The 10,292-nt window shown below is 51.6% G+C and overlaps 2 protein-coding genes across 2 annotated transcripts; both read left to right on the top strand.

Annotated features, from left to right (window-relative positions):
* Window positions 1–30: 30 nt before the first annotated feature.
* On the top strand, window positions 31–7,411 carry GGS23DRAFT_580875 (uncharacterized protein). The gene is made up of 2 exons (XM_051517148.1): window positions 31–6,197; window positions 6,244–7,411. Exons 1-2 carry the CDS (start codon window positions 722–724, stop codon window positions 6,876–6,878), a joined length of 6,111 nt encoding a protein of 2,036 aa, XP_051369035.1. The 5' UTR covers window positions 31–721; the 3' UTR covers window positions 6,879–7,411.
* A 704-nt stretch (window positions 7,412–8,115) lies between these two features.
* GGS23DRAFT_580874 (uncharacterized protein) lies at window positions 8,116–10,292 on the top strand. The gene has a single exon (XM_051517147.1). The coding sequence runs from the start codon at window positions 8,524–8,526 to the stop codon at window positions 10,117–10,119; it is 1,596 nt and encodes a 531-aa protein (XP_051369034.1). The 5' UTR covers window positions 8,116–8,523; the 3' UTR covers window positions 10,120–10,292.

The raw sequence follows: 10,292 nt of genomic DNA, 5'->3' as shown, positions 1-10,292 counted from the left end.
TCTGCATATAGCAATTTGTACACTGCATACGAGCGATTCCAATTATCCTCAACTTCGTTCACTTCTATGCCCACCTCTCACCTATCAGAGTTCTTTACTATCTATATGAGAGACAATTCTGAATACCCTATTGTGCGTCGATATCCTTCTTTTTGGCTTTCCCTTTCTCCTCTATCGTCTTTCGTCCTAATCCTAATTTTTAAACCCCCGGACCCAATCCTCTCCTTCGACCGCAATTCCATTTATTTGACCTGATACCCCTAGTCTCTCTCCCTCTTCTGTCTCATTATCTCTCTTCAAACCTCTTTTGGATCGTAGCAAACAAACCCGAGGTCCTGACCACCCCCCCTTCGATGTCGAACGCCAAAAACAACAAGACCCTTACTACCACTACCGACACCCTGATCCATACCACCCAGCCAAAGAACGATTTGCGACGACGGCCCCGAGTTCAGAATTAGAAAAAAAAAGCAGAAACAACTCCCCACGATACGGCCACTCAGGTAGTCAACCTACGAGACCCCTAACCTTATCCGCGACCAACTGCTACCCGGGTCCTAAGCTAATACCCGTTCTTTTGAAGCAATTTGGACCCTCCGTATTCCGCTTGCCATCGTCCGCACACTGCTGCGGGAAAAGCTAAGCCTGGACAGACTAGACGCGCCCCTGATTGCCCCCTAATGCGATTGACCAAGTAGCCACGGCGCGACCGACCGCACCAATGCCCTGGCAACCGCTGCCTCGTATCGCCTTCGCTGTCGCGACCTACCCCTTCGAGACTACGCTCGAGAATGAATTACCCTTGGAGATTGGCGACGACCTATACATCATCGAAGAGACATCTGACGGCAAATGGCTGCGGGGATATTTGTTGGCCCCCCCCTCCTTGTTGGCCGGCCTAACCTCCGTCAAGGGCCAGACTCTTGAAGCTCGTGTCTTCTCCGGAATCTTCCCGCGAAGTTGTGTCGAAGTGCGCGAGGTGTTGGGAGACGGTGACGAAAATTCAGAAAATGGTAGTGGTTATCAAGCGGACGACGACCCCTTACACGTCGGGAGCGACTCCGGAAAGAGTGGCGTGGTCTCGATTGCGAGGAAATCGGCCCCCAAAGACCAACAGAATGGAAGCAGACATGATAGATCTAACAGTTCCGTGTTCGGTGGGGGCGCTGGTCATGGTACTGAGCTCAGAGTGCGTGAACCGGGCGCGTCCAAGCCAGCTGCGCCGGTTCCCATGCTCAGGCTGGGTGACGAGACGCCTACATCTACTATGGAGCCGTTGGTCGACGAAATCGCCTCCTGTTTGCGTGAATGGCATTCAACCAACTTCCATGAGCTTCTGTTGACCCGGCAGTATGCCAAACTCGACAAGGTCTCCCAATTGATCCAAACACTGGACCTCTCGAGGCGTCAATTCCTACACAACTTACTCACAACTCGTGAGTATACAATGCTCCGGGAGAAGACGGTCTGGGATTTGGTAAAAGGAAATAAATTGTGCGGGGGGGAAGTCATTGTGCGCGATCCTGGAGAGCGAGGCAGAATTCTTACCGGCGATGATTCCGTTGTAGAAATCACCAAACTCCAGTCCGTGATGAGTTTATTGGACGATCCCCCACAGCCACATGTTGAGTTATCGGCGTTGCACCACCTGATGGTCGATATTAAGAGCTTCGCTGGCTCTTCTAACGAGCCTACAACACTGGTATTATATCTCGTCAGCCGGTCGATTGGGGGGACCCTGACAACGCTCTCGGAAAGCTACATCATCGAAGTGCCTTCCGGTGGTACAATGGGCCACTTGACCCGGAATCCCCAGATGCGTACCCTCTTTACTGACCTTACTTCTGTTGACACTGGCGACGGGCCTTCCGCTGATTCGGAGCTTTACCTGATTGTGAAGGTGCGTTCTCCGCAACAGATCTTCGTGGGTAAGCCTGTCTCAAGGTCAGGGTCGTTCGGCTCGCCCAACACACCGTTCTCAAAAGACAAACCACCATCGTCTAGCGGCAACAAAACTTCCAGGAGAAGTTTGATGTGGGGGACGACCAGGTCTGCGTTTTCTAGAGGGGGAACCAAGCTTGATGCGTTGTCCGAACAACCTGAAGAGCGACCTGGAACAGGTGGTCTCGACAGCAGGGACGGAAGAAAGCCTCCTAGCACTGCCGGTTCTAGAGGACCACGACCGTCCGTGGATGCGCCACAGCCCACGCAAATGACAGTAGAAAGAATGGTGGGCATGGGTGTGCTCAGCTTGAACCCCATAATGAAACAAGACGAAGACGCAGAGCATGTGGTTACCGTCTGGTCGCCGTCTACGAAATTTTCCACTGAGAAATACGATAGTGCTGAAGGATGGGATGGCCTCGTCTGCGACCTTCTGGAGAGCAAGTCGGGACATTACGAGAAATCGAAAAGGGCTGAGCGGTTACAAATTCATCTAAAGTCCTTCAATAGCCCCGATGCAGACGCGCTCATCAAGTCGACTCCTACCCTCCTTGCAGGCATTAGCAAGACGAATAAGATGGGGTTTTCTGGTGCACCGACAAAGCCCAGGTCCGATATATACGTGACTATTACCGAAGCTCTCTTGGCACGTCAGAATCTACTCTCACGATTTGGAGCCAGCGCTACGGCTATATCTAGTAATGTTCACGGTGGAAATCTTACAGTCTCCGTGGAGGTCCGGCGCCAGTCGGGTGACCAGATTGAAGATTGCATATATCCCTCTTCGAACTCGGAGCCGCTGACCACCTGGCGGTCATTTGCTGTGGAGCGGGGTGAGCAATGGGGCCAGACAATACGGCTTTCACTTCTGCCTGCCGATGTTAGCACGTCCCACGTCGTGTTCACAGTCTCGGATCTTCCTAGTACCCCCTTCGCAATTACGTACATGCCGCTATGGGATCGTCAAGCATTCTTGGGCGACGGTTTGCATTCTCTGTCCCTCTATAAGCTCGACGAATTCACGCAGACTCCACAAGCCAGCCCCGGGGGTAGGGGCGGGTACCTAACCCTACCTTGGAGTGCCCGCACTGACTCTAGCGAGGTCACTGGCCCGCTTGCTACCCTTCGTGTTGAGACCTATCTTTGCAGTACAAGGTTTTCCCAAGACAGGATCATCCTCGGGTTGTTGAAATGGAAAGAGGGCCCCAGGGACGAAATCCCGTCGTTATTGAAACAACTTATATTTGTGCCCGAGATCGAGGTGGTGAAGCTTCTGAGCGATGTCTTGGATGCCCTTTTCGGCATCCTTGTCGAGTATCAGGGTAATGACGAATATGAGGACCTTGTTTTCACAGCGCTCGTAAGAGTTCTCGGCATAGTCCATGACCGTCGGTTCAATTTAGGGCCGTTGGTTGACCACTATGCGGAAAACAAGTTCAACTACCCTTTCGCAACGCCTTGCCTTGTTAGGTCATTCACGAGGCTTCTGACCAAGCCGACAGAGTCAGAAACTGCGCGCAAGCTGCGAGCCACCCTCAAAGTTGTGCGCCACATCCTCAAATTCATCACACATGCCCGGGGTCAACAGAAGGTTAAGGAGGCGGATATTGGAATTACGGGCAGTACTGCTGGCTTCACGCGGCATCTCCAGAGCATCTTCAAGGCTCTCGACTCGATGATGCGGAGTACTGCGCCAGTCCTAGTCGGAAGCCAGACTTTGGCAGTACAGCATTTCCACACATGGCTGCCCGAGCTCACCGGACTCCTGACGACCGAGGAAATCCTACATATAGCCATCGACTTCATGGACTCGTGTGCCCTAGTCAAAGGCAAGCTGGTCCTGTACAAACTTGTGCTAATCATCAATTATTCTAAATTGGACCTTTTTTCTGGCCCTGAGCAGAGGTCTGCTCTGAGTGCCAATACTGTGAGATGGATAGCACCGCATTGGGGTCGAACAGACAATGTCACAGAACAATGGAAGGAGCAGGTTCGCCTGTGCTGCTCGGTGCTCGCTAGCCAGGCCGACCGCCTTAATTCAGAGATCCCTGACTATATTCCGAAGATCATCGGCTCGTACTTGTCAATCCAGGCCACCGAGCTGAAGCCCAAGACCCGGTTTTCGCTACTCTTTCCTACGACCTACCCGTTTCCTACCAAGTCGATCCCTGGTGAGCCTGTCCAATTTGACGAAGCTTTGGTTGAGTTATCCGCCATCCTTTCCACGCTCTCGAACTCACCGAGTGGCATGCAGCTCGAGTTGGCTTCGGAAGACCTTACCACTCTCCTCAAAAACACCCTCCACGTACATATGAGCATCTTACGAGGCGAAGCTTTCCCGTCGAGTTGGCTCAGTGTGTACATATACCACCACAAGTCCACAATGAGAGGGTTACAGTATCTTGCCAGCATCCTCTTAGAATCCTTTTTACCCGATCCCGATGAGGCGGAGGACTTCGACACGGATCTCTGGCGACTATTCTTCAGCACGCTCCTCAGGCTTGTGGGTAGTGGACATCTAGCACTAGAAACGTTTTCGGAGCAGAAACGAAGGGCAGTTTGGAAGATTGCTGGCGACGTAAGGGAGCATGGTGCTGAGTTATTGAGGCAAACATGGGGAGCAATAGGCTGGGAGACGAGCTCCGATGAAAGGAAACGGTTTGGGCTGGCGAAAATGGGCGGTTACCAGGTCCAGTACGTGCCTACTCTCGTTGGCCCCATAGTCGAGCTTTGCTTGAGCGTCCACGAAGGTCTAAGGAGGATGGCTGTCGAAGTCCTCCAAACAATGATCGTTAGTGAATGGACATTGAGCGAGGACTTGTCCGTCATTCAGACTGAGATGATCGACTGTCTCGATGGGTTCTTTAAGGATCAGACTATGACAGAGAGCATCTTGCAGAAGCTTTTCATCAACGAGCTTCTGGAACGGTTCGATAAGCTCTCACTGATCGAGGGTGATTCCTTGCACGCTGCGCTGAAGGGGTTGATTGGAACCGTTGCCGAATTCCTGGATCTCCTTGTCGCCGTCCACAGCGGAGACGTCACTAGCGAGGCGTCCCATCTCATCAACCGTTTGCAGCTCATGGAGTTTCTTAGAGACATGCAGAAGGAGGAGATCTTTATTCGATATGTTCACCAGCTGGCAACATTGCAATTTGAAGCTAGGAACCATACCGAAGCGGGACTGGCTCTTCGCCTTCATGCCGAGTTGTACGATTGGGATCCCACAAAACCGACTCCCGCTCTTCAAGATCCTGACCTCCCGGAACAGTCTCACTTTGATCGCAAGGAGCGTATTTATTTTGACATGATCAAGCACTTTGAAGACGGTGAGGCCTGGGGCAGCGCCCTTACCGCTTACAAGGAGTTACAGGCCCAATACGAAAGCAATATTTTCGACTTCGCCAAGCTCGCGAGAACTGAAAGAGCCATTGCAACTATCTACGAGAAATTGGCGAAGGGAGATAAGCTTGTCCCCAAGTACTTCAAGGTCGTTTATAAAGGCCTTGGCTTCCCAATGAGCCTACGCGACAAGGCCTTCGTATACGAGGGCTCGCCGACTGAGCGCACCTCAGCTTTCACAGACCGTATGCAAGAGCAATACCCAACTGCCCAGATCCTCACGTCAAGCGATGTAGATAGCGAAGTCGAGGGCCAATATCTCGTTGTATCAGCACTAAGCCCGCATCGCGATCTCGGCCACCAGGTGTTTCAGCGAGCTCGAGTCCCGCAGCCAATTCGGGATTACCTTCTTTCAGCTAACGCCCGCATGTTTTCCGTATCCTCTAAACGCTGTACTACGGGTCCTGTCGACACTCACTATGCGGAAAAGACTGTCTACACCACAGCCGAGCCATTTCCTACAATTCTGCGCCGGAGTGAGATCGTGGAGGTGCATACCGTGCGATTGGGCGCCAAGGAGACAGCCCTTGAGCGCATTGTCCGAAAGACACAAGAAATGACCACGGTTGAGAAGAGACTAGGTGAAGATGACGACGAGGAGATAACACAATTGATGGTCGACGCTATCGCGATCTCCGTCAATCCCGTCTCGGAGAGCAGCGTGGCGTGCTACCGTCAACTCCTTCCAGCTCCCAAATCTGAGGAGGATGAAGAGGTAGAATTGGACCAACAAGATAATGCGATTAAGATGGCGCTTGTCGACCACGCAATTATGATTAAGAGATGCCTGGCAAACTTTTCTCGTAGTACAAACCCAATCCTCTTGAAGGGATACGAGGATTCATATAAACGTGAGTACTCTCTGCGACCCCGTCTGGCTTGGCTAACATCAGCCAGATTTCTTATCCACATTCGCCCCCGAAATCGCGTTTTTTTCACCCGCCCAACCGCAACCTGATAATCTTTCAGCCACACCATCGCCGACTTGGTATCGTTCGTCTCCTACGGTAGACAACCCGTCTCCGAACGCTAAGGCCGCTACTTCAGCTGCGAACGCGAACGGAATGGTGGAAGAAGCATCGGCAGCGCAACCAATCTCAATGAAGCAGCGTGGGACACGACTTAGCTTTCTAGGCGGCAAGAGGAAGGATTATCAGCATTCGAATGGTGACACGTTCAGCCCGAAGCAAGTCAAAGGTGACGGCGACTCAAACAGTCAACAAAACAAAGCCAAGGATAATCCAAATCGAATGAGCATATTCCGTAAGCAGTCGAGCGACAGCAATACCAACTCAAATCCGCACCCCCAGATCTACCAAAACGGTATCATAGACCTGGCCATGCCTGATTGGGGGATCGATCGACCGCGGAAGAGCAAGGAAGTGGTTGACGTTCTTGAGAGAGATCTCGATAAGGCCAATGACGGGGGGGTAGGCTTCGGGTCAGTCAAGAAAAGACTGAGCATGCTGAAATTAGGGAAAAAGCCGAGTAAGCCAAATGGCTTCTTCATGGCTGGAGTGAATGAAGAATAGCATCATGCCACCCTTGAGAAGGGACACGCAATGGATCTATTCCCCAAGACGGTTCCTAAATTGGCGGAATAGCTTGGTGAGAAGCCTCGATGGACAAGCCCGTGTTCTGGATTATCATGCATGAGCCAAAAAAAAAAGGGTTACGGAAGGCTCTATTGTCAATGCCACCCATACAGCGTCAGGGTTTCCATTGGGCTGTATATTCTTTTTCTCCTCTTGGCTTGCGGGCATGTTTGTAGAGCTGTATATACATTACGCCGGTGAAAGGGGGTCGGCTCGGACCGCCGATGAGGATTGTGCTGCACCCGAGATACTACCTACCTGAACTGGCTCACTTATCCCAGAGCCATAAATTCACTTGTTAGCATTTTACTTCTACTTTTATACGGGGTAAACAGATAGGGCAGTCCGGTCCGACATAATTCGCTTATGAAGGTGCAGTTGTCCAGGAGTGGTGGCTTATTCAGGATAAGGACAGCACCCGCTATTAATCTAAATGTGAAAGGACAATTGAGTATTATTTAGGGGACGGGAAATTTTATTTTTAGTTACCTACTACCTAGGTGTCTAGTGGGTGTTATTTTTGACATGATCCATCACGGGAACACTTCAACTGCGGAAACGGACAACCATACCGCGATGTGAATCTGGACATCTTTTAAGTCTCAGTACATTCAACCTACCTAGATGTCCCCCCCCCCCTCCTTACCATGTACATGTCACGTAGGGATCAGCCCTTATACGCCTACATACGCAAGTTGTAGAATGTAGGCGTCTACGACGCGACAGGATAATTGTTATTATTAGAAAGAAGCGGAGTACTTCCACAGTCTCCTTTCGTGCTTTATGTGGTTGTTTCTGGATGTCCACCCTTCCCTTTTCATTGCAGCCTAACATGAACGTTTCTCACTAGCGAGCAACCGCGAAGGGTCAGTCCGATACCTCCGTCTAAAATATTTACATGGGCTAGAATCCTATGGCTATCAGGTACCGCCAGGGACTCCGTTTCATCCGGGGTATCCTACCACACTACAGGCTAATACCAGCCTCCTGGGTACTTCAGCCTGTTTACTAAAAGTACGATGTAACCCGCACATACATACGCCCGCGTATATAGGTAGCCAATTGATCGACAGCATAATACTGCGTTCTATCAGTGAAATTCTCGGTCAGCGGCAAAGTAGGTGGTTGACCCCAAGCTCAGCGATCGAAGACTTGCCTAACGAATAAGAGCTTTGAGATGGCCATCTCCCGGCTTGGCAAAGACTCGATACCGATCTCATCATCGTACAGGATATGTGGTAAGAAGGAACCCTACAGCGATCTTCTTAGCCTGCACTTTGCTGGCCCCGATCCTTTTACAAGGGGTTCTTTCTGCAGCTTCGGTTTCCTTTCCCTCTCGTTTTATCATCTAAGATCTCCGCTGTTCTTTTTCTCCTCCCCCTCCAAACATACCCTTGATTTCAACACACTTAATCGATCCTGGTCCCATCCACTTCTAAGCTACATAATTGGACGCGTTCAAATATTTGCCTACACGTTAACCACAAGTGAGAGGGCTTCGAGAAAAGAGTCCAAGGAATTTGATCCAATATGCCCGCGAGACCACACGTGGCGTGCAGATAGTACCTAGGTATTGCTCGCAATGGTGCGAACAATATCAAATCGACTGCTTCCGCTCGCTGTTCGTTACATCTCTGTACTATTCACCGCCGTACTGGTTTACTACGTCATCCGCGAGCCAGTTTCCATAGCTATCCGAGGTATCCCATTCCCACAGAAATCAGAATCCAGTACATCCAGTGACCAGGATGGGCGTATCGACGCCGGCGAGAGCGCCAAGCTCGGAGGGCCATTGGTAAATTCGGCTACCGTTGTTCTAGACCTCCACAACGAGGACACCCAAGGACCCAGGAGGGAACCGGACGAGAAAGTTAAATATGTTAAGAAATACAAACCGGACTCCCCCCCACCCTCTCCTATCGAGGATCACTTTCCACTGCTAACACACTCTACTATACTCCCATCGGTCTTGGAGAATAACCTGCCGCCTAATCCGCACGTAGAAGAAGCCACGCCGTTGCTAATAGGCTTCACAAGGAATTGGCCGCTGCTGCTACAGTGCGTGAGTAGCTATATTGCAGCTGGGTGGCCGCCGCAGGATATATATGTGGTGGAGAACACTGGTGTATTCCGCGCGAACCGGCGAGGAGAGCTGGGGTTGCAGAACCCGTTCTTCCTGAACCATACAGCTCTGGGGATTCTGGGGATCAATGTGATCACAGCACCGACACTGCTCAGCTTTTCGCAGCTGCAGAACTTTTACTTGCACACGGCGCTGGAACGCGACTGGCCTTTCTTCTTCTGGAGCCATCAGGATGTACTCGTCCTCAGCGACGAGGACGTGAAGAAGAACGATCGAGACCACGACTGGGATCACGATCCGTACGCCACCATATACGAGCGCTGTGTCGGCCTCCTGCGCTACCTTAATGGTCCTGATATGGCCCCATGGGCCACCCACTTTTTTGCCTTCGACCACCTCACCCTCGTCAACCGCGACGCCTACCTCGAGGTCGGCGCCTGGGACACCCATATTCCCTACTACGCCTCCGACTGTGATATGTATCTTCGCCTGCACTGGGCAGGATACTGGCAACCGCAAAGCAAAGCCGGCCTTGTTTTTGATGTAAACACTGTTCTCGACGATATCGCATCTCTGTTCCGCGTTCCTGGCGCGCGCGCCACTTTTCAGGAGGATCCGATCTATGCAGGCAATCATCACAGCGGTGACGATGACAACATCGGTTTGGAATCTCCCCACCACGAGGCCGAGCTGAAACGCGAGGAGGAGATGTGGTCGTGGGTGGACAAGGAAGGGGAAACGTTTGCGCACCTCGTGGAGGTGGCAACGCGCATGCAGGAATTCAAGTTAGCGGACGAGGGCGTGAGACGAAATACATGGCACGGGAGGCAGGCGGGTGGGATGGACGATCCATTCTACCGTGACGCCGACGGATTTGCTAGAGGGCTCGAAATGCTCATCGATGTCGGGCGGCGCGTTTTTGCGGACAAGTGGGGGCACCGAGGGTGCGATTTACTCAAGCTGGGTATTGAAGGCCGCGACGCATGGCGTCTGGAACGCGATTGGGATATTGAAATCGAAGGACCTGGTAGTGTTGGAGGAAGCTGGGGAGAAGACTGGATGATGGACAACGATGGACGGTCGACAATCAATTAGAGGCGGCGGGGATGTGTGGCGCTCTTGTGAATGAAAGCACCTACGGGCAATATCCATACAGCACTTTAGGAGCGGTATCGGGATTTAAACGAGGAATGAGACCATATAAAACTATGTAACCTTGTAGTTCATGCGTGTATTAATGACTGCGATACCCATCAATCTTATTTATA

This window comes from Durotheca rogersii, assembly GCF_024521655.1.
Source record: "Durotheca rogersii strain YMJ 92031201 chromosome Unknown GGS23scaffold_24, whole genome shotgun sequence".
Taxonomy (NCBI): domain Eukaryota; kingdom Fungi; phylum Ascomycota; class Sordariomycetes; order Xylariales; family Xylariaceae; genus Durotheca; species Durotheca rogersii.
Note: the sequence above shows the minus strand (reverse complement) of the source record. Positions and strands in the feature narration are given on the sequence as shown.

Coding starts and splice junctions, on each gene's coding strand:
- GGS23DRAFT_580875 (XM_051517148.1), top strand. CDS start 722: ATGCCCTGGCAACCGCTGCCTCGTATCGCCTTCGCTGTCGCGACCTAC. Junction 6,198..6,243: donor ATACGAGGATTCATATAAAC/GTGAGTACTCTC, acceptor AACATCAGCCAG/ATTTCTTATCCACATTCGCC.
- GGS23DRAFT_580874 (XM_051517147.1), top strand. CDS start 8,524: ATGGTGCGAACAATATCAAATCGACTGCTTCCGCTCGCTGTTCGTTAC.